Below are 27170 nucleotides of genomic sequence, written 5' to 3'. Positions count from 1 at the left end.
CATGCGCAGGCCGAGCGGTGTATTTTTATTGGCCGGAATTGAGGGCGCGCGCTGAGCTCGCGTGGGCCAGCTGATCGCGCGCTGAGGGGATCCCGGCTCCCTATTCCTTCCCGGGGTGCCTCCTGGACCTAGGTCCAACTGGGTCCCCGCGTGCGCAGGGCCGGGGCTGCTGTTTTCGCTCGGCCTCCAGCTCAATGGAAGAGCCTCCCGGGAAGCCCCTCAGCTGTGCGGAGAAGGAAAAGGTGCCACGGGCGTGGGGAGGGCTGATGCGGGACTCTGACCCGCTGCCTAGGACTTTCGGCCTGGTCTGGTTTCCTCCCCTGTCCGAGGCAGAAGCCTCCCCCCGACCTACTCTTCTGTTAGGGTTGCGGGGGCACCGGAAGTGAGAGTGTGGAGGGCCGGCGCCTTGTGCTCACGTGGTGGCGTTTAAACAAGATAAATTTTCATTACAGTAGCAATGCATAAATACAAAGTGCAGAGCTTCGGGGATAAAGCTTGAGTCCCCCTGGACATCCTTCCTCCTCCCTGCGCCCACACGGAATCTGGACTTCCTCCACCACACGCCTGTGTACATCCAGATCTGTGTGTGTGTGTGTGTGTGTGTGTGTGTGTGTGTGTGGTGGTAGGAGCCACCAAAAAGTCATATGTACTTATTAAGGAGGAGAATGTTCATAAGTGCATGATCTGAATGGTTCTGCAAGTTCTGTTTTTGCCCATTTTTAATATCCATGTTAGGACATGTTCACTTACCTTATTTAAAAAAAATTTTCAGTTATAGATGGACACAATGCATTTATTTTGTTTATTTAGTTTTACATGGTGCTGGGGATCGAACCCAGGGCCTCACACGTGCTAGGCAAGTGCTCTACCACTGCGCTACAATCTCAGCCCTTCACTTACCTTATTTAAAAGAAAAAAAAAAAGTTCTGTGAGGATGGTGTAGTTTGGAAGTGACCTTGTTTCTTTAAATATTAATCTGCTTAGAGGCTTCTAGCTTGTTTCCAGGTTCTTGTGCTGCTGTTAACTTGATTGCATCTCGTGCTAACTGTGCTAGAAGTGTACTAAACTCATTCACATCACCCATCAGTTTTCTTACCCTCTTGTGGAGGTGAAAAGATAATTTACAAGTAAACAAGATAACTCCCAGCACTTGATAAGGTTGTTGCAAAGCAGGGTAGCATAGAGAGCTAAGTGCATCAACTAGAGCCCTGCTACTTAAGTTTAAATGGTGCCATTTATAAACTACATGATCTTGGAAGGATGAGTGCTTCTAAGATTCCTAGAAAGCAGAAAAAAGACATGTGGCTTTGCAGCTCAGAATCCTTTGAACCACCAAAGCCAGATAGACAAAGAGAACCCAGATTTTTAGAGAATGATAATTTGACTCAGCCCAATTCATTATTTTTTTTATGTAATGCATCTCTGTTGAATATCTACTGTGTGCCTGCCTGGGAATTCTGCATTCTGTGTGCTCCTCAATTAACTTATCCCATCCCACTATGCAGCTTTCACATTTGTGGTTCTTGCTGTCCAGAATATCTGTCCCCTTGATCTTCCCAAAGCTAACTTCCTCCATCAGGGCAAGTCAATTAGTTGAAATGGTGTTCCTCAGTAATGCCTCCCTAACCATTTTTATCACCCAGTTTATCTAGGTACTTATTACCATGTGAAATCTTATCTGTTTTCTTGTATACTATCTGTACCCTTCACTGGGTGTAAATTGCATTGACCACTCTATCTCTAGCACTTGGATCAAAAACTGATACTAGTGGGTATCAGTTATATTTCAGGTGCTAGAGACACCTGGACCATTAGCAGACAAGAGAATGATTGTTGAATGACTATAGGGTGACAGCTCCTACCACTTTCAAGAATCTCATAGGAATGGGGAGAAAAGAATCAGAATTAAAAAGACAACATAGTTGGTACTGTAAATACTGTGATAAGGGTAGCACAGAGAGGAATGGAGTGCCTAATCTGTATTTGGAGAAGAACCTGAAGTCTATCCCAGGAAAGTAAAAATGTAAGCTAAGGCTTAAAGGAATTAGGATGAATTGGCAAAAGGGGGATATGCTCTGGGTGAAAGGAACAGTTTGTGCAAAGATTCTAAGAGTAAAGAACTTGGTGCTTTTGAGAGCTAAGAGTAGATTTATGTGGGCCAGACCCACTCCCTCCCTGCGTCTGGCTGAGAAACCCCACTGAGCACCGCTGACCCCTATCTGATAGGCTCTGTGTCTCTACCTTTCCACTGCTCAGCATTGTTGGTGTTTTTTCTTCTTCCAGTTGAAGGAAAAATTAGCATTCTTGAAAAGGGAATACAGCAAGACACTGGCCCGCCTTCAGGTAGGTGAATCGTATTCTCTCAGATAAAGGTGTGGTACAAAATATATCAAAACAGTTCTCGACGGTAATGAAGTATTAAAAAGAAGGTATTTCTTGAGCTGCTTTTGTTTTCTCCAGCGTGCCCAAAGAGCTGAGAAGGTTAAGAATTCTGTTAAGAAAACAGCAGAACAGGATTACTCGATCCAGCAGGAAATCTCATCACAGCTAAACCACTCAGGTAAATCCAGCCTACTTATTTATACTTGTTTTACTATAATTTTCCAGGAACATTAAGCTATCCTTTTCCACAGCCAGCAGATAAGAAGCAATACATTTTACCATAAAATTCAAGCAATAAACTATATTTGAGTTGAAATGTTTATTTAGTTTTATTTAGTTTTCTTTCCCTCCTCAATGTTGAAAAACCAATTTCACGTTTAAATATTAGAAGGATGATTTTTTTTTAAATAAAACTTAACTTTTTTTTTTTTTTTTTTGCTAGGGATCAAACCCAGATCCTCCTTGCATTTGCTAGGCAAGGTGGAGTGTGCTTCAGTGGTAGAGTGCCTTTTAATTGTACAAATCAGTGGTTCTTTACATATCCACAAATACTGTGAAAACTGTAATCACTTAAGTCAAGAACATTTTCATAACCCCAAAAAGAAACCCTGTACCCATTGACAGCCCTCCCTACTCCTTCCTAGTCCCAATCCCTGGGAACTAATCTACTTCTGTCTCTGAATTTGCCTACCCCAGAAATTCCATGGAAATGGAATTTTTACAATATGTGGGATTTTTTTTCTTTAATATTTATTTTTTAGTTGTAAGTGGACCCAGTATCTTTATTTTATTTTTATGTGGTGCTGAGGATCGAACCCAGTGCCTCATGCATGCATTTCTACCACTGAGCCACAGACCCAGCCCTGATATGTGGGATTTTATATCTGGCTTCTTTTACGTAATGTTTTCAGTGTGCATCCATCCATCCATACACTTATCCTTGCTTCTGTCAATAATTTGCTCCTTTAACAGCTGATTAGTATTCCATTGAATATGTACAATTTGTTTATCCATTCATCAATTAGTGAATATTTGGGTTGTTACCACTTTTGACTGTTATGAATAATTCTGCAATAAATATCCATGTATAAGTTTATATATATATATTTTATTATTAGGTACAGAATTCTTAGTGACAATGATGTTAGACATCTTTCCATGTGTTTATAGTGATATGTATATCTTCTTTAGGAGCATGTCTATTCAAGTTCTTTGTTCATTTTATTTTTTTAATACCTTTAATTAAGTTATGTTATTTGTGGTGCTGAGGATTAAACTTGGAGTCTTATGTATGCTATGTGAATGTTCTACCAACTGAGCTACATCCCCAGCCCTAGGTTGACTTTGTGTTGTTGAGCTGTAGGGGTTCTGCCTAAGTTCTTATCAGATGTGATTTGCTAGTATTGTTTCCCATTCTGTGAGCAAAAAACTATACATATAGTTGTTTATTCAATTGCTCTTTTTTTCCCCTCACATTTCATATTGTTTAACTTAAAGATGATTTTGTAAAAAGATGTATGTACATGTGCATAGGGAAAAAAGTCTAGGTTAAAAGTACTCTAAAAAACTAGTCATTTTTGGTGTCAGAATTCAAGTAATTTTTAATCGTAAAATTAGGGGCTTTTGAAATGAGAAAGTGATGTTAAAATTACTTGAGAAAAAGAAAAGAAGATGCCAGGTCTGGTGGCATATGCCTGTAATTGCTGCTCCTTGGACAGTTGAGGCAGGTGGATCACAAGTTTGAGGCTAGCCCAGACAATTTAGTTAAACTCTGTTTCAATTAAATGTATGAAAAAGAAGGGTTGGGAATATATGTCAGTGATGAAACACTTGCCTAATATGTGTAAGGTCCTTTTTTCAACCCCTAGTATTCACAATAAATAAGTACATGCACACAAAACAGGTGAGGGGCTGAGGGCATTGCTCAGCTGGTGCATGCATGAGGCCCTGGGTTCAGTCCCCAGCACGAAAAGAAATTAATAGAATTTTTTTTAAAATAAGAGAAAACATAATTGTGATAAAGAAAAAATCTTTCCATTTTAAAAAGCACCTTTTCAGTATAATTATATTGTTTCATTTTAAAAGGAAAATAATATTTGTATATATTTTTCCCCTTAGAACCTAAAAATGAAGGATCTCCTTATACGGAGTTACAAATCAATGCCCGTCTGGATGGCAACACTGGAGAAAAGACACCTATAACACTTGCTGCTGAGCCTGAGTTTTTTAACCCTGAAGATGGCCCAGAAGAACAATTACGTATTTCAGGAATGGTTGACATCCAAGAACATTGTCCCTTCAGGGCAAATGGCCCTGGTAGTGAGAAAAGGCAGAGTAAGCTTCCATGGAGAAGAAAGAGGCAGCCAAAGAGAGCACATGTCTCACAGGAGGGCGAATGTTTCTTTGACACTGATTCACTCACACTCTCTGGAAAAAGACTAAAGAAACAGGAAGCAATCGGTAACAAAAATCCTAGGTCACCAGTAACTGAAATACCCTCCCTTTCAAGTTGTAAGTCTGAAATTCCAGATTCTCCAGCACCACTTGTAGAAATTGATGGAGAGAATATATTAATTCCATCAACTGCCAAATCAAAAAGAGTTGATACCCCATTTAAAGGAAATAATTTCTCCAGTAACACTGAAGATCCTTTGCAGACTATACCAGATAACAGTAATCATGAGTACCTTGAACATATACCTCCTAAAGGTAATTGTGAACTCATTACTCAGGGGTTTAAAAACATTAGCCTTACTTCACCCATAAACCCGGAGGTACAAGGCCACCAAATGACTGTCTCTCCAGATAGCACAGTAGTAAATAAAGCTGCAGGCACCACTGGCCAGCTGCCTAGAAGTCCTGCATTAGAGGCAGATAATTCATGTTCTGCACGTGAACTCCCTTATAATAACTTATCAGCAAAGATAAAGCAAAACTTAAAAGAACAAAATCACACCAAGGAATCTCCCATTAATGCTTTTAATGATAGAAATGAAAATGTTCAAGAAAATGAGGTTCTAAGTCAATCTAAGAGTCTTAGCCCAGAAGCAGTCCCTTCTGTTTCTACAGAAAATCAAATACATTCTTGCACAGTGCTTGAAGGCCTTTTGTTTCCAGCGGAATACTATGTTAGAACAACACGTCGCATGTCCGATTGCCAGAAGAAAGTAGCCCTGGAAGCTGTTATTCAAAATCACTTGGGTGGCAGGAAGAAGGGGCTTAAAAATAAAAGTAAGGAAGCACCTAAAAATTTAAACCCTTCCAATGAAAATAGTGCCCAGAGTGAAAATGAGATTTTGGACACGTGCACAGGACAAGCAATCTCAAGAAGTCCTCCTCAGGAGCTTCTCTCTCCAGCTCACATCAGCTCTCCCCCTGGGTCTGCCGAAGATAACCTCTGTTCTAGGAGGGCTCTTGTGCAGCCATCTGGTAGAAGACACAGAGGAAAAAGGAAATCAGTCTGCACCCCAGCACTAGGTCACAGTGAACTGATTTGGCCAATTTTCAGCACATTGGGTGTTAACAGATCCAATGAAGAAGTCACCTTGGGCAGGCAGCAGAATGAAAAAGCCATTATTCATGGTAAGAAGAGAGTTAAAGGTAAATTAGGTTGTGTTTGATGACAATGATGATGGCTGATAATTACTGTGCCTGGCACTTTTCTGAATACTGTGCGGTTGCTCATTGGATCACCACAGCTTCCCCACATAAGGGAGAATCTATTTTTATCTTCATTTTCAGTTAAGGAAAAAGTAAGGCACAGTGAGACAACAACTTTAATTAATGTAATTTAATTGAAATAACAGTGCCAAGATTGAAACCTGGCAGTGTGGTACTAGAGTTCACTCATATGATTGAAAAAGTCAATCAACACTGAAAAGGAAATTAAATTTGGTGTTTATCAAAGGTTTTATTATTGTTATTGTTATTCTTACTATTGTTGCATACTACTAATATAGACAGTGTTTTGAAATAAACAGAAGTGTGTTTTAGAGTGAGCATCTATTGAACAACTATTAGAAGTGATCGTGTAATCAAAAGGACAAGATTTTAGAGGATAACAAGCAAGGATATATTGTAGTTTTAGCTTTATTCATTTTCTCAGGAGTTAATCATATCTGATAAACTGAGCATAAAACCTGGATTATCGCTGTGGCTTTAAGTAAGGTATTAGCAAACACCCTGTATAGATCAAGTTTTATTCTTTCCATCTTAAGTACTCAGGTGTCCTGCAAAAGCAGCCGTGGGCAATATGTAATTGGGACTGTTCCTATAAAACTTTTTGTACAAAAGTAGGCAGCGGGCTGCTCTGTACCTTTGAACATAGACTTTAGTGTGTGAGCTGTAATTTATTAAATTAACTTAAAATAATAATCGTGACTTTTTTTCCTTCTTTGAAGTCAACAAGAATGCAACAAAATCAAGAAGTATGCATGCCAGTAATCTAGAAATGTTCGTTCTTATATTTCAAAATGCTCCACTGGGATTTTAGTAACCTACAGCTACAATTTTTTAGAAAAGTTTTTCTGAAGGTGACATTAATATAAGCTAAAATTAACTTTTAAATTAAGTGAACTATTCTGTAGCATTTAGTACATTTACAGTGTTATGCAACTACCATTTCTGTTTAGTTCCAAAATATTTTCATTACTTCAGAAAGAAATGCCATACCTATTAAGCATTTGCTTTCTATCACCTTTCCCCCTGCTTCTACACTCAGCAGCTACCAATCTGTTATCTCTGTGAACTTAGTTACTGTGGATATTTCATATAAATAGAATTACTATGTGACCCTTGGGTCTAACACCTTTCACTTATGATGTTTTCAGAATACATAGACAATGTAACATGTATCAGTACTTTATTCTTTTTTTTTTTTTTTTTAAGAACTGAATATTACATTATACGTACGTATGACAGTTTGTACTGGTTCATCAGTTATATGCAGCTACATTTTGAATAGTATATGACCCCAGATACTTTAAGAGCAATAATTTTTTGTTTTTATTTTTTTAATGTTACTGGGGATTTAACCCAGAGATGCTTTACCACTGAGCTACAGCCCCAGCTCGCGCGCTCTCTCTCTTTTTATTTATTTATTTTGAGGTAGGTCTCACTAAGTTGCCAAGGCTGGCCTCAAACTGGTGATCCTCTTGCTTACCAAGCTGCTGGGAAATAAATTTTTGCTTGAAAGGGAAAATAAATTGACTTACCCACAGCTGCACAGTAGGTCAGTGGTTAAGCTGGGACTTGACCCCGTTCTTCCATTTCCCGTTTAGCACTGTCAGTACCACACTGTGAGGTCCTGCGAAAGGATAGCTGCTAGTTAACCACCTACCTCTTATCTTGGCTGGGGGAAGGTACAGGATTGAACCCAGGACCTTGTATATGGTAGGCAAGTGCAATACCTCAAAGCTACATCCCTAATCCTTTTAAAAGAAAAAAAAAGTAATTGTAAGAAATCTCACTACATTGCTCAAGCTGGCCTCGAACTTGCTATCCACTTGCTGCAGCCTGCTTCGTGGCTGGGATTAAAGGCATGTGACACTTCTCACGGCTCTGTAATTATTTTAAGCCCTTCACTCAGGTTTCAAAGTCATGAGTAGGACAAATAATGAACATTTTTTACTATTTAGTATTTAAAAACTCACTATTAGATATTAATATCTCTTGTTGGGTTTTGTTACTATTGTTGGTTAATTTTCTATTTTAGGGAAGGAAGTTCATTGTCAAAAAGAGGACTCCCTCTCTTCCATTAATAACGCTTATTTAGCTTTGGATGATGCTTTCAGTGTTCCATTTTATAAAAACGAAATGCTAAGTTTAAAGCAACTGTTGTCTTTTCTCAATGTCACAGACTTTCAGTTACCTGAAGACGACTTTGGGCCTCTTATGCTTGAAAAATTGAAGTCCTGCTCGGAAAAACTTATTGAGCCTCTGGAATCAAAAATGTGCAGGGAGAGGTATCTTAAAGAGGACGATTGTGTTGTTCTGGAGGAACTGAGTCCTAAACAAATAGATGCCGAAATGGAGGACTCAGAAGAGGACCTTATTGCTATACTAAGAAAAGCACATCGTCAAATACCAAATCTAAAACACCAGCCTACCAACAAGGGCCTTTCTTCGTCCATGATACTTTTTACTCCTTTAAATACTTCTGCGTCTGGCGATAACAGCACACCCCCTGTGGACCTGTGTTCATCTGCTCTCCCCATGTTAGGCACTACTCCAGCCCTTGGTTCCCAGGTGTACTGTGAAAAAGCATCTGCCAAGGTCATTGGACAAACTTGCTCTACATCCCAGCTTTCTACCCCAGAAGACACAGTCAGCCTGGCTAGTGACAGTAAGCAGTACGACAGTTCCACCAGCTCACCCAAACTGGGAACCAGCCTGCATGTGTCAGGTAGGCAAGAACAGCCTGCCCATGACCATGACTCTGGCCTCCAAGCAACACCTCTACCCACTGAGTCATTCACTTTCAGAGAAAATCAGCTCTGTGGAAATAGGTGCCTGGAGTTGCATAAACATTCCATTGAACAGGTACAAGTGTTTCTTTTGTGAAGTTTTCTCTGAAAGAATGAAATATCTTAGGGAATACAGACAGGATGACTTCCTCACCATTGCCTCCTGATGTTTAAGAATGTTTTAACTTGTTTCTTTAACATGATTTCATTGTGAACATGCATTTCATTCTGGAGAAATTAAGGTTAATTAAAAAATATATTTTTAAACATAGGGGATCCTGTTTTTTGCCATCAATGAAGCAGTTGCATTTGGAACTTTTCTCTTATTAGAGAAAATAATATATGAGATAGATATTTTGATGAATGAGTGAAGGCCAACCTTATACATAAAGTGTATGTTAATGGTGTGGCTTTTGTTTGCACAGACTAAAGTAGCAGATCTTCCCACCTGTGACAGCTTAAACCCGGGCAGCCTACAATTGATTTCCAAGTTAAAGGTCAGAAGAATATTCTGTTATTATGTGTCTTGTAACATACATGTGAAAAATCTAAGGAGTTGATAAGAAAATTGAATTTGACCATATACCATCTTGTTCTTATTAAAGACAGTCATAAGAGATTTAGAGGAAAAAAAATTTTTTGAATTCTTTTTTTTACAATATTTACCTGTATTTTTATTTTGAGCTTTCCTCAAAGTTTATGTGAGGCTACTGCCAAGAGCAAAGTAATTCAACTTAGGGACTAAATTTAAATCAGGCATTTTGATGGACACACTGAGATAAGAGTCGTTGTACCTCTCCTACTCAGATGGTATACTTCTAAGATAATCATTTTGGTGATGTATAAGGAAATGTGTAGCAGTTCCAGATTTTGATGTAGTGAAATTTGGCTTTATTGTGTGATAACTGAAAATGTCTCCAAACATTACAAGTGGCATTAGAGGTAGAGGTTGGAGTACAGAATCTCTCCAGTTAAGAACCACTGATGGGCTGGGGTTATAGCTCAGTAGTAGAGTACTTGCCTAGCACACATGAGGCACTGGGTTCGATCCTAAGCATAAAAATAAAGGTATTATGTTCATCTACAACTAAAAAATATCGTAAAAAGATACTGTACCTATGTTCTGTTTCTAAAGTATTTTTTTCTTACATCAGATTTAAGAGATTTGTCCTTTCTGTTGGTCTTCAAAAAAAGTTTGTGGTTGTAGTAAATCTTTTTTTTTTTTTTAAAAGACACCTGCCACTTAAAGGCAGGAACTTTTTTTTAAAAAGTCTTTATTGTTCAGTTTTTCATTTTGAACATTTTTTTTTTTTAAAGAGAGAGAGAAAGAGAATTTATTTATTTTTTAGTTATTGGCGGACACAACATCTTTGTTTGTATGTGGTGCTGAGGATCGAACCCGGGCCGCACGCATGCCAGGAGAGCGCGCCACCGCTTGAGCCACATCCCCAGCCCTAGTAATTCTTTTTTAATATTTATTTTTTAGTCGTAGTTGTCAATACCTTTATTTATTTATTTTTATGTGGTGCTGAGGATCAAACCCCGGGCTTCACATGCGGTAGACAGGCTCTCTACTGCTGATCCACAACCCCAGCCCCTGTATTAAGTATTAATTGAATATTTTTTAGCATTTCTCCTTAACTTATTTCAGTTTTATCCTTGATAAAAATTTCTTCCTTCTGTTCATTTGTCGTTTTTTTTTTTTTTTTTAACCTTATTTTTCTTATTTTTAATAAATCTGTGTACAATTGTGAATTTCTCCTGGAAATGTTCTGGGGGTTTCAATACACAGTATTTTCTTCATCATAATTAGAGGTAGCATACTATATGTGATTTCAATGTAACTCCCTCTACAATTCATGAGTGGCTTACCAGAATGTTACCAAATTATTAAGTTCTCATGAACTATCCTTTTGTGCTTAAATAAGAATTTATCCCGGGCTGGGGATGTGGCTCAAGCGGTAGCATGCTCGCCTGGTATCCGTGCGGCCCGGGTTCTATCCTCAGCACCACGTACAAAGATGTTGTATCTGCCGAAAAACTAAAAAATAAATATTAAAAATTCTCTCTCTCTCTCTCCTTCTCTCTCTCTCTCTTACTCTCTACCTTCTCGTGCTCTTTCCTCCCAAGCCCTGTCAACCACTGATCCTTAAAAAAAAAAAAAAAAAGAATTTATCCTATCCTGGAGTTACGTGTTTTAAATCTGTCATCATGTACATGTCTATAGGCAATATTTTAAAATAAGATCCACAGAACTCTTTCTTTTGATGTGCATAAAACTTTTTACTACCTGGTACTTCATCTAATCCTTATAATTCGTCATTTTTTATATTTATTCTTTTCATAAAACAGACCTCAGGTATCCCTTTAACATAACTGTTGTTACCATTCTGGGTCAGAATCCTTCTGGTTCCTGTTCTGTGGATGTTAGTGCCATGTGGTGGGAACGAGCTGGTTTTAAGGAGCCATGTATCATAACAGCTTGTGAATATGTAGTTTCTCTTTGGAGACCTCTGGATACTTGGCAGTGGGAAAAAATCTACACCTGGCATTTCACAGAGGTAAGTCAGAACCTTAGAAGTGATGGAACTGGAACTCAGGGATGTCATGCATGGGGCCCTGGGTTTAAATCCCAGCACCTCAAAAAAAGAAGAATCTTAGATATCTTAGTAGTCATTTGTGTGATAATATAGCGAACAGCTTGGCAACATTGGGATCTCTGACCAGAAGTGACAGAGCAGAAAGATTTTGGTTTATTTTTTCAACATTTAATTATGAAAATTTTCAGCCAGGAATGGTGGTGCACACCTATAATCCCAGTGGCTCAGGAGGCTGAGGCAGGAGGATCGCAAATTCAAAGCTAGCCTCAGCAAAAGTGAGGCGCTAAGCAACTCAGTGGGACCCTGTCTCTAAATAAAATTCAAAATAGGGCTGTGATATGACTCAGTGGTTGAGTGCCCCTCAGTTTAATCCCAGGTACCAAAAAAAATTTTTTTTTCAAACATACAGAAAAGTGGTACACTGAACACCCATGTACCCACCATCTAGACTCTGCCATCAAGATGTGCTTTATTACCTGTTTATCTAAAAAATAATTTTTACACAAGACCTGTTTGTGGAGCTTGAATTTCATGTCCATTCTGACTTTTAAACTGGCTTAAACCTGTGTTCCCTGCCCTTCACCAAAACATCATTTCTGCTTTCTTTATCATGCAGAGCTTCATGGTTGCAATCCTATTGTGCTTTAAATTTTTTAATCTGTCTTTTCTCCCTTACCATGTAAGTAAGCATTTTTCCTTGTGGCTAACGTGTTCTTCATACTGGTTTATACTTCATTCTTGTTTTCCATTGTAGTCACAGCTTCTAGCCCTGTGCTCAGTAGAGATGCTCAATAAATATTTATTCAGTGAATAAACATTTTTATTTAGTTTTTTATTTACTTTGGTGCTGGGGCTTGAACCTAGGGCCTTTTGTATGCTAAGCACATGCTCTACCACTGAATTATACTCCCAGCACCTAAACATAATTTTCTTTTTTTAATAGATAGTCTCACTATGTTACCCAGGGTAGCCCTGAACTCTTGGGCTCAAATGGTCCTCCTGCCTCAGCTTCTTGAACAACTAAGATAAATATATAGTTTTAAATGCAGCATAATGTTCTCTTTATTCACTTGTTAGAATTTACTTAATTATTCCCATTATCATAAGTATAAATTGCATTAAATAAATGCTAACTCAGTGGGCACACTGGTGTGCGCCTGCAGTCCCAACTACTGGAGAGGCTGCGACAGGAGGATCACTTGAGCTCAAAGGATCAAGGCCAGTCTGAGCAACACATCAAAACCTATCTCAAAAAAAAAAGGAATTTTTTTTTCCGCTGAAGGAAATGCCAACTAAACTTATGCAAATAGTATACATAGGTTTACAACTTACAAAAAGAAAATATTTTCTGAACCTATTCACATTTGTTCACATGTCGGAAACAGTCTTGGTATAGTGAGAATATAAAAGAATGTGATAAATTTTGGAACATTTAGATTAAAGTTAAACAACCAAATATAATTTGAGTGTGCTTTGTTTTATTTAGGTACCTGTGTTACAAATAGTTCCAGTGCCCGACGTTTGTAATCTTGTATGTGTGGCTTTGGGAAGTTTGGAGATCAGAGAAATCAGGTAATTCCCAAGGTGATTTCTTTTTCTTTTTTTCCCTTTATCTTTGTCTCTGTCATCTTGTTTTAAGTGGAGGTTATCACCTAGGCTTAGGGTTTTGGTTGGTTGGTCTTGTTTTTTGAGATGGGGATCTTGCTATATCGCCCAGGCTGGCCTTACCCTGGGATCCTCCTGCCTCAGTCTCCTGAGTGGCTACAATTACAGGTATATAGCCAGCTCTAGGCTTCAGTCTCAAAAAAGAATTTGGATTTAGATTTAAAGAGAGATTTGTTTACAAAAAAAAAAAAATCGGGCTAGGGTTGTAGCTCAGTGGTAGAGCACTTGCCTCACATGCATGAGGCTCTGGGTTTGGTCCACAGCACCACATAAAAATAAACAAATAAAAATAAAGATATTGTGTCCATCTACAACTAAAAAAATATTTTAAAAATCAACAAATGGCATCCTTGGTTGAAATTTCCATTTGAAATTTGCACTTAGCCCTTTAATATTAAATATTAAAATATATATAGACAAATGTTGTATATATTCTGTTGGATATGGTGGTGCATGCCTGAAATCCTAGCGGCTCCAGAGGCTGAGGCAGGTGAATTGCAACTTCAAAGCCAGCTTCAGCAATTTAGCAAGACCCTGTCTCAAAAGATGAAAAGGGGCCTGGGGTTATAGCTCAGTGGTAGTGTGCTTACTCACATGTGGAAGGCACTGGGTTCGATCCTCAGCACCACATAAAAATAAAATAAAGGTATTGTGTCCATCTACAACTAAAAAAAGAATTAAAAATAAATAAATAAAAAGGACTGGGATGTGGCTCAGTGGTGCACCCCTGGGTTTAATCCCCAGTACCAAAAAAAGAGGGCTTACTCCTGGGTTCTCCCCATTTTTCCTCAGGGCATTACTTTGTTCCTCTGAGGATGAAAGTGAAAAACAAGTACTACTCAAATCTGGAAACATAAAAGCTGTGCTTGGCCTGACAAGGAGGAGGCTCGTTAGTAGCAGTGGGACCCTTTGTGATCAGCAAGTGGAAATCATGACTTTTGCAGAGGACGGAAGGTAAGCAAAGCATTGATTGATTGTGACTATTAGATGGAGAAGCATTTTCTCACAGGTTTCAGAGAAAGGAGATGATTAGGATCCTGTTTTTCTGTATTGAATGTCTCAGTGCCAGGTTACCACCTAGAAGCAAGTCAGAAAAGCAGAGGCCAGATATGACAGGAAAGAAGTCAGCAGAGCAGGGAACATCAGTGAATAGAGTTTGATTATTCTTCAGACTTCTTTTAAATCTCTGCGTTCCCCTTATGTGTTAGAAATACCTCAGCCGGCCTCAGTGGTGCATGCCTGTAATCCCAGCAGCTCTGGAGGCTGAGGCAGGAGAATTGAGAGTTCAGAGCCTGCCTCAGCAATTTAGCGAGGCCCTAAGCAACTCGATGAGACCCTGTCTCTAAATACAATGTGAAAAGGGCCGGGGATGTGGCTCGGTAGCTGAACATCCCTGGTACCAAAAAAAGAACAAGAAGAAGAAGAACCTCAAAGCCAGGCTGGGGATGTAGCTCAGTGGTAGGTGCCTGCCTAGCATGTGTGAGGCCCTGGGTTTCATGTCCAAAGTACCACCTCGAAGTCCTGGACCCAGTCTTCATTCCACACATTTGGTGGCCAGTGCTCCAGTGACCTTCCAGATGCTGACTTGACTACTTGGAAACATCCATTTTCAGTTCTGTGCTCTTTCTCCAGCTCCAGGCCTTTGTGCCTGTTTTTTAGACATCTTGAGGACATCTCAAATTCAACCTGTAGAAAACTGAACTCGGACATCTTCTTTGCCATATCCTTATTACACTTTTTCTTTTCTTTCTTTTTCTTTTTTTTTTTCCTTTGATTTTATTTTTATGCTGGGGATTGACCACCCCTAGGCCTTGTGCATGCTTAACATGTATACTCTACCACTGAGCTGTACCTGCAACTGGTTACACTATTATTATTCATCTTTCCTAATAACAAATGGCAAGGACCTTATTTGTCTTATTTATTCATGACCTGTGGCATTATTCTAGGCAAGAGACAAAAAATTAGCTGGCTCAGTGACCTATGCCTATAATCCCAGTGACTTAGGAGGCCCAGGCAGGAAGATTGTAAGTTCAAGGCTGGCCTCAGCAACGTAGTGAGACCCTGTCTCAAACAAAAGAATAAAACAATCTGGTGATGTAGCTCAATAGTAGAGCACTCCTGGGTTCAATCCCCAGGACTGCAAAATGAAACAAAACAGAAATAAGTGTTTGCTTAAGTTACAAAATTTTTAGTAGAGATGGGAAGAAGCAGACAAATTTGTGAGAAATAAGACAATAAGGTCACTAAGACTTGGTGAGTGACTAGATTGAGAGGAAGGAGACAAGAATAATGTGCAGGTTTCAGGGATGGTCATCTGGGTAGATGGTTGTATAGTTGTTGAGATAAAAATGTGAAAAAAAATGAGATTTAAAGAGAAAGTTTGAGCTTAATATTGGAAATGATGATATTGAGATACTTGCAACATCCCAAGTAGCTAATAGGAAAGAAATGTGAATTCATTGTAGGAAATTTAGAATATACAGTTATCTGCTTAATTTTTTTTTTCAGTGTTAGCTTAAATTTTATTATGTTAATTCAATAATGTGTGAAGCTCTTCTTAGAAATTGCTTTGTTGCCGTGCATGGTGGCACACGCCTGTAATCCCAGCAGCTTGGGAGGCTGAGACAGGAGGATCAGGAGTTCAAAGTTAGCCGCAGCAAAAGTGAGGTGCTAAGCAACTCAGTGAGACCCTGTCTCTAAATTTAAAAAATACAAAAGAGGGCTGGGATGTGGCTCAGTGGTAATGCCCCTAAGTTCAATCCCTGGTATTAAAAAAAAAAAAAAAAACTGCTTTAGTGTACAGTACTAATTTTTAATACTGTTTTAAATTCAGAAGCAAAGAAAAACAGTTTTTGATGCCCCCTGAAGAGACTATACTTACTTTTGGTGAGGTCCAAGGGATGCAGGAAGCTCTGCTTGGTACTACTATCATGAACAACATTGTTATCTGGTAAGCTTTCCCTTGAGGTCCTAGTTTTCTCATCATCAAGTTGGGGTATGCCTCTGATTGTACAGGACAGTGACGGTTAGATAAGAGACTGTATAAACATGGCTGTTGTTAGTAGGGTTTTTTTAACTGTCAGATGTTATATGCTTGTCTTACCAAGAGAGTTGCATTCATTTAGAGTAGACTAGTTTAAAATAAATGGAAATTTATTGTAAAAATGTACAGTTGTTTTTGCTTCTGTTTAATGGTTGAGTAATTTCTGTCAAATGAATTTTCCTACCTCAAATAACTACAAACTCTAGAAAAAAATATAAAAGCAACCATCTGAAGACACCAGAAAGCAAGAAAAAGAAGAAAGATAATGGATTTCTCACCTAGAAGGAGGAAATGGCACAGAACAAGTTTTTTATTCTTAAAGCTTTAAGCCAGGGGCAGTCCCCAGTCCTGATTTCTGGGTGACGAAAAGCCTAATAGCAAACATTTTGTCCTGCCAACTTAAAGAACCAAAGGACAGAATTCAGGTGGCCACAGCAGCTAGAAAGCGAGGGAGAAAAGTCCTAAAAAGGAGACCAAAGAGGAAACCCAAAATTCTGAATACAATTATTACCTAACCACCTGACTGATCCTTTATCTGCATTGCCCGGGGTAGACTGTGAGCAACCCAAGTAAGGCCTAAAGAACTGAACTGGAATTTCAGCATTTGAAATTCAGCCAGGTTAGTTGTTTACTAGAGCAAGCAAACAACATAATCAGTGTTTTCAGAGGAACCTAACAGAATCCAGAGTTTTTGCAACATATTGTATCAAGATATAATCCAAAATTACTAGATGTACAAAACATATATAACATATTTGATAACATATAGGAACCAAATTAACAAGTTTAGTATAGGGAAGAGTCCCTAACCACCCAGCCACTTATTGTCTGAGTACAGGAGAGAGCCATATCCAGCTATAGGCACTTATAAGTTCAATTTATTAGGAAAATATATTGACTTTTTTTTTCTCCCGCTCAATAGCCTTGTCTGTTAACTGTTTCCTTGGGACTAAAATGGGTCTTAGTAAGAGGAAGTTATTAGTGTCACACTACCCTATCTATTATGTATCATCTGACCCCAGCCCTCTGGAAATAAACTAGAAAACATGGCCACTGAGAGAAACTTTGTCTTCTCTCCACTAGAGAGCCTCTGAAATTTGCCTTCATTGTTCTAGTTGTCCAGGAGACACCATTTCCAGAGGCCCTGCCACCTAGAACAGCAGTATCCACTCCTGGTGCATTCCCCAGGGTTTGTGTGCAGTCTTATTTGAAGACATTATTCTTTCTATAAGTTGTCTTTCTATTCTTTCTCCTGTTTCTATAGTCCAGACCTTAATTATTTGATTCAGGACTTAAATATAATATAATAATTGGTCTCCTTGCCATCGGTCAATATTCAACCACCAAATCATTTTTTTTTCTTTATTTCCAGGGTACTTGGGATTGAACCCAGGGGCTTGTGCATGCTAGGCAAATACTCTACCACTGAGCTACACTCCCGCCATGTTGACTTCTCTTCACCTTCCGCTTCCCGTTGCTCTACTACAAAACTGTCTTCTCTGGTATTCTGTACTCCTTAGCTTCTTTTTTTCCTGCCCTTTTTCTAATAGTATACCTTTGGCGTTTGGGTTGTAATAGATCACAAAGGGGGGCTGGGGATGTGGCTCAAGCGGTAGCGCGCTGGCCTGGCATGCGTGCGGCCCGGGTTCGATCCTCAGCACCACATACAAACAAAGGTGTTGTGTCCACCGATAACTAAAAAAATAAATATTTTTTTAAAAAAAAGATCACAAAGGTCGGGAGTGGGGAGGGATCTCTTTACTAGGCTTCCCTTGCAGAATATCCTGTTAAGGAACATCTTCACCCCACAGCTGCCTTGAGTTTCCTGTCATCTCAGTTTCACTGATGTTTCCCTCTTTAAATTTATATAGCCCTTGTTTTTTACTTACTGGTTACTACATTATATATTTTTTCTTTTTTCTGGCAATTGAAGATAAGTGCCATGTCTTGCATCTGTTCTTAGTGCTTTCCCCAGTTCCTTGCCTAGGCTAGTACTCAAATGACATCAATCATATTATCTAAAGAATCTATCATTTGACCTTTTGGGCTCTATGTAATGTCTATCTGTTTGTTTGTTTGTTTGAGGGGGTTTGGGCATTAGAGATTGAACCCAGGGTACTTTACCACTAAGCTACATCTTCAGTCCTTATTTATTTTTTATTTTGAGACAGGATCCCACTAAGTTGCCCAAGCTGACCTTGAACCCCCAGTCCTCCTGCCTCAGCCTCCTGAGTGCTAGGATAACAGGCATGTGCCACCACACCCAGCATCACCTTTCTTATTTAACATCTGATCTGTTAGATATCTATAGTGATTCATGTTACACTTGGGATTTGAGTGGCCATATTTGGTAACTTGCTAGAATTTTAATATTTTATCTTGATTAAGCTATATTGTTGAGCAACATTTTTCAAACAATCAAAAGATAACTGAATCTCTACTTGTGTCCCATTCTCTTTGAGGGATGTAGAGATGAATCATCTGAATCCTGGCCCCAAGGCTTCTAAAATCTAGTAGGTAAATAAGACTCCTTTACAATTCACAGTGTATAATTCCAGTGAAATTCTTTTATACTTCACACACATTCAAAGTGATAGAGGTTTGGGCAACATGCTTTGGGATCTGGGGAAAAAGCAATTGCTGAATATAGAGCATATGCCAACTTTTGTAGGGGATGAATGTATTCTGGTTTTCCTACTAGGAAAACCTGCGTGTGCCCATGAAATTTTAATTTTCTTTCTTCAGGTTTTTAAACACAGTTTCTCACCAAAGAAAGTTCTGTATTTGTTGAATGAACATGTTAAATCCTATCATAGCATATATTAAATACAAAATGAGGCATATGGACAGTACTAGAATTAGATGAGAGGAGAAGACTGAACTCATAAGAGGAGAGAGGGTCTAAATTGAGTTCCTGCATCTTGGAGGAGCTGGGACATCATCTCTGCAATGGGGAATGGACGGGAACTGGCCTTTAGAGGAAAGATAACTTGACCAAAGATCTAGAGCCACAGATATACACAGTGTCCTAAGCTTGGTAAAATTTCAGGCAAGGGAGAAGCGAATAGTGTAGTATTGCATACAGCACTGGATTCGTGAGGGTTATAAATGCCGTGAAGGAACTTGGACTTCATCTTGTGGCTCAGAGTCACAATCCTCAACAAAGCCAGGACGTGGTTCCCACAAATGTTCCCTTTGTCCTTCTTCCTTGTATTCACCCTCTTCTCTACTTTCTTCTTCCATTTTTTACTCTCAGTCTTCCCTTCTCTTTTCATTAACTTGGTCTAGCTGTAGTGTAAACGTATAATGGAGATAGACTCTAGATCTGTTTTTGGTATAGTCTCACCCAACCAAGTTTGGTTTCCTGGCCATTGTCCCCCATGGAAAATTTAGGCATAGCAAAATCATAATCATAGTACTGTCCCATATGCCTGTTCAATACCAAGTAAAACGAGATAATGGAAAACTGTTCTCATGGAATTTGGAGAGTTATCTCTAGTGGTGGAGCAGATAAATAGGTCTATTTAGCTAAGGCTAAACTATCAAACTATTGGCAAAGTTAACCTGTAGTTCTGCTTTGAGCTAAATCTGTGAATAAACAAAAATGAAGTGCTGTGTCCCTTAGTTTTTCCCTTGGTCACCTTTTATTTATGCTGTGATAAATAATATTATGTGAATACCAGTTTGCTGGAAGAATGTAATCAGCTTATTTATTTCTGGTGTCTTAAGGAATTTAAAAACTGGTCAACTCCTGAAAAAGATGCACATTGACGATTCTTATCAAGCTTCCGTCTGTCACAAAGCCTATTCTGAAATGGTAAGTGCTGCTCTGGGACCACTTGGTGTTGACTTACATGCTGTTGTTGGTCTCACCAGCAGACCCTCCCTGTTGACAGTTTTTCCAAAACTGGATATCAGTGTTTGTTTTTTCATGATGTTTATGAATGAAGATAAGTGTTGGTTCAATGTAGTTACTTATTGAATTTCCTGGCTTTATGACTTATAGGCAAATGTTTATTCCCAGTTATGAATTTGTTGACTAAAAAATATGCCTATTATGAGATATGACTCCAGACCACATTGCCATAAATGATGTGAGATATGAATGAGTACCTTTAGAGAGGATGATTAAATTGTCTTAGACATGTTTTTCTCTTGAGCTTAAGTGTTCTCATATAGAAACAAACGTAGTTACTTACCATTGTTAATAGACTTAACTTACAGTCTAGTTTTGACGTCCAAACAGGTTGAAGTTAGTTGTCCCCAAGTGAGGACTAACCCACATGAGCATCTACTGTTAAAGCCACAAGCAGAGGCTCAGGGCTCGTGTAGACACTGGGTATCAGTGGTGACTCTGAGAGCATCAGCACCCAGACGCTCTAAACATGAAAGATGTGTGATCTTAGAAAATCTGTCACATAATCTTTTTTTTTTTTTTTAAAGATAGAGAGAGGGAGAGAACTTCAATATTTATTTTTTAGCTTTCGGCAGACACAACATCTTTGTTTGTATATGGTGCTGAGGATCGAACCCGGGCCGCACGCACGCACGCCAGGCGAGCGCGCCACCACTTGAGCCACATTCCCAGCCCCTGTCACATAATCTTGAGCCTAACATTTTTCTTTTTTTTTGTCTTTTTTTTTTTGGAACTGGGGGTCGAACCCAGGGCTTTGCGAATGCAAGGCAGACGCTTTGCCACTGAGCTACATCCCAGCCCCGAGCCTAACATTTTTCATCCTTGAAGCAAGAAGGTTGGATTTGTCTCTAGAATTTATCTATTGTGCATTTAAATAAATTTATATCTTTTGTGTTACAGCATTAATACTTTCTTGATATTAAAACATTTAACATAAATGTATTAAGTAGGCCTGACATGGTGGCACACCTCTACATTCCCAGCTATTCAGGAAATTGAGGCAGGGGATTGCAAATATGAGGCCACCTGGACGACGTAGGGAAACCCTGTCTAAAAATAAAAAATAAAAAGGACTAGGATGGAGCTCAGTGGTAGAGTGCCCCCCTGGGTTCAATCTCTGTTACTACAAAAAAAAAACAGCAACAGATGTTAGACACTAACAGTTCCCCATAAAGCCAACCTTCAAAAATAATAGTTCACTTTTTATTTGTTTGTTTGTTTAGTAGGCTGGAAATGAACCCAGAGCCTTACATGTGCTAGGCAAGTGCTCTACCACTTATCTGCATCCCCAGAGAGCACAGATGGGCTTGGCATACTTTTCCATCCAGGACCACATAGCAAATATTTTCACCTTCCCTGAAAATAGTGTCTCTGTTGTAATTCTCTACTCTGCTATTATGGCATAAAATCAGCTTTAGACATATATGAATGGATGTGTCTGTATTCTAATAAAACTGTGAGCAAGGAAATCCAAATTTCATATAATTAACCATTTCTTTTTTTTTTTTTTTTTTAAGAGAGAGGGAGAGAGAGAGAGAATTTCAATATTTATTTTTAGTATTTGGCGGACACAACATCCTTGTTTTTTGTGTATGGTGCTAAGGATTGAACCCGGGCCGCACGCATGCCAGGCGAGCTCGCCACTGCTTGAGCCACATCCCCAGCCCTAATTAACCATTTCAAACTGAAAAATATTCTTACCTCAGGAAAAATAAGTGTTGGGTCAGAATTGGCCTGTGGGCCATTGTGTGTTAACTCTTTATTAAGTATGTGGCCTTTAACATTTTAAGATTCTCAAGTTTTCTAAATACAAAGGTAATTCATTTTTATTTAAAAATTCATTCAAAAATGCAGAAAGTAGAAAATGAATGCTAATCGTACAATGACCTTACAGTTTAATTTTCCCTTAGTCCCAAAGAGAACTTTCAATGTATAATGTGTCTGTACATGTACATACATATTTGTATGTATGTATGTATACACACACTAATATTATTAGAAGTTGTAATTTAAAAACTGGGTGAGATTTTCCCACAGAAACAGCCATACGTGACAGTATCTTTTGTTGTTGTTTTTGTTTATTTTATCTTTTGTAGTTTTTTCTTCATTACCTTAGTAGAGAGTAATAGTGTCTGAGTTTCAAATAGACTATTATGGTCTGGGCTAAGACTCTAGTCTCCCCTTAAAAGGTGGTTTTTAGGGGCTGGGGTTGTAGCTCAATAGTAGAGCATTTGCCTAGCATGTGTGAGGCCCTGAGTTCGATCTGCAGCACCACATAAAAACTAAATAAACAAAATAAAGGTATTGTGTCCATCTACAATTTAAAATATTTTTTAAGTTGTTTTTCTGGAAAAATGTGTTCTGAATTTCCAAAAAACAACTTGCAGGTGAGTATTTGTAATTCGAGGACTCCCTATATGTGTTTCTGTGTCCTCCTTCCCTGTACAACATTTCCGCAAATGGAAATTTGCATGAGATGTTGTAGTCATGGAGGAAGTCGATGGGTCAGTTAGATTCCTGCTTGGCAAGACTGGCCGAAGCACATATCGGGAGCCCTGTGCTCAAGAAGCTGGAAGTCCAGCCTGGTGGTAATGTCAGCATTCTTGTCTAAAGAAAAAATGAAGCCAGTAGTTCAGTCCTGGGTATTGTGGAGCCTGTTGATCATTCCTATTATTCTTTGGTTTTTATCTCTGCCAAACATGCTCTTCATGGTGTATTTGGTTATTGATTTTTTTTTCCTTAAATTAGGGGCTCCTGTTTGTTGTTCTGAGTCATTCTTGTGCCAAAGAGAGGGAGGCGTTGGGCAGCCCTGTGTTTCAGCTGATTGTGATTAACCCTAAGACGACCCTGAATGTTGGTGTGATGCTGTACTGTCTCCCACAGGGGCAGGCTGGAAGGCAAGTGCTTGTGACTGCTGATCTATGGTTGTGACAGTTTGGAAGGCACTCTGCAAATATAAAAACGAGATACCTTTGTGTCACTTTAATGAATGGAAAACATGAAATACTATAATAATAAGGTTAAGAAGTAGGATGAAGTTAGTTGATTTTTGAGTCAAACTCCCAGATTCCCTTATATCCATTGATCCCCATCGGTATGAGCTTAGATTGCCTTTTTTTTTTTTTTTAATGTGTATTCAGTCTGGGCGAGGTGGCACACATCTGTAATCCCAGTGGCTTGGGAGGCTGAGGCAGGAGGATCATGAGTTCAAAGCCAGCCTCAGCAAAAGTGAGGCACTAAGCAACTCAGTGAGACCCTGTCTCTAAATAAAATACAGAATAGGGCTGGGGACATGGCTCAGTGTTTGAGTGCCCCTGAGTTCAATCCCTGGTACCCCAACCCCTCAAAAAAACACATGTGTATTCAAGCCCTGTTTTTTTCTGTAAGGAAAATGTTTATTTTTATTTTTTAGGAAAATGTTTTAAATACACAGAGTATCGCACATTCTCTATGGAATCCTCACAGTGTATGTTCTTTCCTTAAGACCTAAATTAAGGAACTTTTAAATACACTTTAGGAAGACATCTTCACTTTGAAATCTGACTGAGCCTCCACTGTGCAGGCAGTTGTTACTTATTGATAAACATTTCTACACGTGGGTATTGACTGACACTAATGACACAGTTATTGGCACCCCGGGGGGTTCTGATTTGATAAACTTTAGAAGTAGTGGATATTGTTAGGTCAACAAAGCAACATCTGAACATGTAAGTCCTGGAGACTTTACCTTTATTGATGTGTGAAATTAGCAGCAAGGATTGGAAAAATATAGTCAATCCAGAGTAGAGTCTAGCTTTAATAACTTGTAAGGATGAGGAACCTGGATGGTTTTAATGCCTGTTTCTTTGGACCTTGTGCCAAACCTGCTTGTTCCAAAAGATAGTTTCTGTCCGTGTACACTTGGCCAGCTGTGGCACTTCTGCAAATGTTTTTAGCAAGAATATCATAACTGCCAGGTGCAGTGGCTCACAATTGTGATCCCAGCAACTCAGGAGACTGGGGCAGGAGGATTACAAATTGGAGGCCAGTCTTGGCAACTTAGCAAGACCCTATCACAAAATAAATAAAAAGAGGTTGGGGAATGTAGGTCTATGGTAGAGCACTCCGAGTTCAATCCCTAGTATCCCACCTGCAAAAATCATAAATATTATCTTCAATTTGTGTTTACACATAGAACTTGCTGTTTTGGGTGTGAAGAGAGAACTGTAGTAATTGCCCTAGAAACTGAAGATGAAGATAACTACTTGGTCAAGCATTTCCTTTGTCACTTTTTTGGGGGGGCAGGGGGGATTACCAAGGATTGAACCCAGGGGCACTTAACTACTAAGCCACATCCCCAGCTTTTTTCGTTATTTTATTTTTTATTTTGAAACAAGGTCTCACTGAGTTGCTAAGGATGACCTCAGACTTGCAGTCCTCCTGCCTTAGCCTCCTGAGTAACTGGCATTACAGGCGTGCATCACTGCACCCATCTCCTGTTAATTTTTAAACTCATTTATTCAGCAAACTTTGAAAGCCTATTTAATGCCAATCCTGTGGGAAGTATCTGTTCGGGCTGCTATAACAAAATACCATAAACTAGGTAGCTTACAAATAACAGAAGCTCATTCCTTATAGTTCCGGAGGCTGGGAATTCCAAGATCGAGGCACTGGCAGATTCCATCTGGTCAGGTCCATTTCCTTATTCATAAATGGCACTTCTTCACTGTGTCTTCATCTGATAGAAGGGATGAGCCAACTTTTCTGAGACCTCTTTTATAAGGGCACTGTCCTGTTCATGTGAGCTCTGCCCTGATGGCCTAATCACCTCCTAAAATCCTCACCTCCGAGTATCATGATTAAATTTCAACAGATAAATTTTGGAGGAGAGCATAACAAAGCACCTTTATTTCCAATCTCGTGGAAGTTAGAAATAAATACTAGAGACTGCTGTTAGATGCACCAGATGCCGTATGTGGGGCTCGCATTGTTCGGGGGCAAAAAGATGGAGGAGCATCTAATTGGCAGTGCAGGCTCGAGGACCTTCCGAAGAGTAAAGGGTTAGGTATTCAGAGCTGGGTAGCAGTAAGGGGATATAAATATCATTCTGTTCATTCAGAGAATATTCCTTGAGGCTGCATAGGCATCGGCTCTGCAAAGTGCTGATGATATGACACTGAATGATAATAATAGATAAAAGCTTTTTATTTATTTATTTTAGAGGCAGGGTATCACTGAGTTGCTAAACTCCTCGCCATTGCTGAAGCTGGCTTTGAACTCGCAGTCCTCCTGAGAGCCACTGGGATTACAGGCGTACGACACTGTGCCCAGCTGAAAGCTGATTTTTTACTGAGCATTTCCTGTGTGGCATGGATTGTACTAATAAGTGTTTTTATTTTTGGTGGTGCTGGGAATTGAACCCGGAGCCTTGTGCATGTGAGGCAAGCACTCAACCAACTGAGCTAGATCCCCAGGCCCCCTTATAAGCTTTTTTTTTTTTTGGTTAGACATAATATCTTTATTTATTTATTTTTATGTGGTACTGAGGATCGAACCCAGGGCCTCGCATGTGCTAAGTGAGCGCTCCACCGCTGAGCCACAACCCCAGCCCATAAGCTTTTTATATGAACTGTTTCATTCAACTTCACAACAGTCTTATGAAACAGGTGCCCTTATTATCCTTATTTTGCTGATGGAATTAGTTTACGCCCAGGATCACATAACTCTTACATTCTAGAACTTGGAATCCAAACCCAGGTAGCTGGCTGGTAAAAGGCAACCAGATTTCTGCTTCATGGTGCTTATGGCTTCGTAGGGGAGACACCCCACCAAGTATGGCAGTAGGATAATCTCACCCAGTGCAAAGTGCTACGAAGATAAAACCAGAGAATGTAACAGAAGGGACAGGGTACAAATGTGGGCTCTTTCAGATAGTTCATTGGGTATGGCCTTTTTATGGCGGTGACATGCCTGATGATGACAGGAATCCAGCCTTGCTGAGATCTGGGGATTGAGCCTGCCCAGGCGAGAGAATAGTGAGAGCAAAGCCACTGCAGGGGACTGGGTTTGACTAGTGTGGAGAGAGGGAGGAAGGCCTCCGGGGGCTGGTGTGCAACCTGAGGACAGGCAGGGACTGCAGTGCCACACACGAGCCCCTGGTCCTCTCAGGTTGGGCACTCACAGCCACAGGGAGATTGTTCTGGTTTGGTGCTCTAGGGCTTTAGGGAACATGGTTTGGGGCTTTTTTTTAATATATACTTAAAAAAAAAAAAAAAAAAGCTTTTTTGACATGTAATCTGAATTGTCTCTTCTCTTCTTGGTACCAGGTTCCTAGAAGGGGACGTGAAAGATCATTTTGCAGCAGCAGTCTTGACTTCTGGGACAATTGCCATTTGGGACTTATTTCTGGGTCATTGCACTGCTCTCCTTCCACCCATCTCTGACCAAAATTGGTCTTTTGTTAAATGGTCTGGTACAGATTCTCACTTACTGGCTGGACAAAAAGATGGAAATATATTTATATATCGCTACATATAAGTTAAGAGGGAAATAACAGTTTTCTGGATATGTGGGCCTCTTTTTTCCCTTTGGAGTACAACTGTAAAGGAATATCTGAATGACGTTTAAAATAATTACTTGTGTCCATCCAGAGAGACTTATTTTTATTCTGCTGGTGGTGGCACTACTGATCTTGAATATTTGTTTATACTTACTTTGGGGGAAAAGGCTTTAGGTCAGTTTTTGTATTCCCAATATTTGCACATTTGCTTTTAAGAAGTGTATATAAAAATTCAAATGTCAATAAATATTTATTTTGATAAATTCTGCTTGGCATATTCTTTTTTTCCTATTTTATTTAGCTCATTTTCAAAAACAAGAACTAGTTACTATACAGCTAGAATATTTAGCCAATAATGTTTGCATAAGGAGTGTAAATTTCACTTAACTGAATATACTAATATGCAGTATACTTTTTATGCTATTTGTATTATTTTACTTTCACATATATACTAAAAAGTGATACAAATCTATTAATTTGGAAATACTGTTTTTTTCATTCTCACATGCCCTTTTTTTTTTTTTTTTTTGAGTACTGGGGATCTAACCCAGGGCATCAG

At 39.2% G+C, this 27170-nt stretch overlaps 1 protein-coding gene across 7 annotated transcripts; it reads left to right on the top strand.

Moving 5' to 3' along the window:
- The first annotated feature begins 28 nt into the window (after window positions 1-28).
- On the top strand, window positions 29-26874 carry Palb2 (partner and localizer of BRCA2). 7 transcript variants are annotated; one of them, XR_009227792.1, is made up of 13 exons: window positions 29-242; window positions 2284-2343; window positions 2461-2560; window positions 4501-5964; window positions 8240-8922; window positions 9272-9343; window positions 11246-11407; window positions 12933-13018; window positions 13904-14065; window positions 15948-16064; window positions 17530-18674; window positions 19887-19974; window positions 22822-22848. XR_009227792.1 is itself a non-coding variant. In XM_058582625.1 (13 exons), the coding sequence occupies exons 1-13, from the start codon at window positions 195-197 to the stop codon at window positions 26587-26589; spliced, it is 3399 nt and encodes a 1132-aa protein (XP_058438608.1). In that variant the 5' UTR covers window positions 29-194; the 3' UTR covers window positions 26590-26874. The 7 variants fall into 7 exon arrangements, 6 of the variants coding, with proteins under 6 accessions (XP_058438608.1, XP_046310418.1, XP_046310419.1 ...); XM_058582625.1 differs by lacking the exon at window positions 17530-18674 and adding an exon at window positions 26379-26874 and having other exon boundaries at window positions 15951-16064; window positions 22822-22970; XM_046454462.1 differs by lacking the exon at window positions 17530-18674 and adding an exon at window positions 26379-26874 and having other exon boundaries at window positions 22822-22970.
- The last annotated feature ends 296 nt before the right edge of the window (window positions 26875-27170 follow it).

Source organism: Marmota monax, unplaced genomic scaffold (assembly GCF_021218885.2).
Source record: "Marmota monax isolate L192 unplaced genomic scaffold, Marmota_monax_Labrador192_F-V1.1 WCK01_AAM20220418_F8-fsc00086, whole genome shotgun sequence".
NCBI lineage: Eukaryota > Metazoa > Chordata > Mammalia > Rodentia > Sciuridae > Marmota > Marmota monax.
This window is presented reverse-complemented; position numbering and strand designations above follow the sequence as displayed.

Excerpts from the sequence above, each read along its gene's own strand:
- Palb2 (XM_046454462.1), top strand. The coding sequence starts at position 195 with ATGGAAGAGCCTCCCGGGAAGCCCCTCAGCTGTGCGGAGAAGGAAAAG. Across the intron at positions 243-2,283 it reads GCTGTGCGGAGAAGGAAAAG|TTGAAGGAAAAATTAGCATT; the intron begins GTGCCACGGGCG and ends TTCTTCTTCCAG. Across the intron at positions 9,344-11,245 it reads AATTGATTTCCAAGTTAAAG|AATCCTTCTGGTTCCTGTTC; the intron begins GTCAGAAGAATA and ends ATTCTGGGTCAG.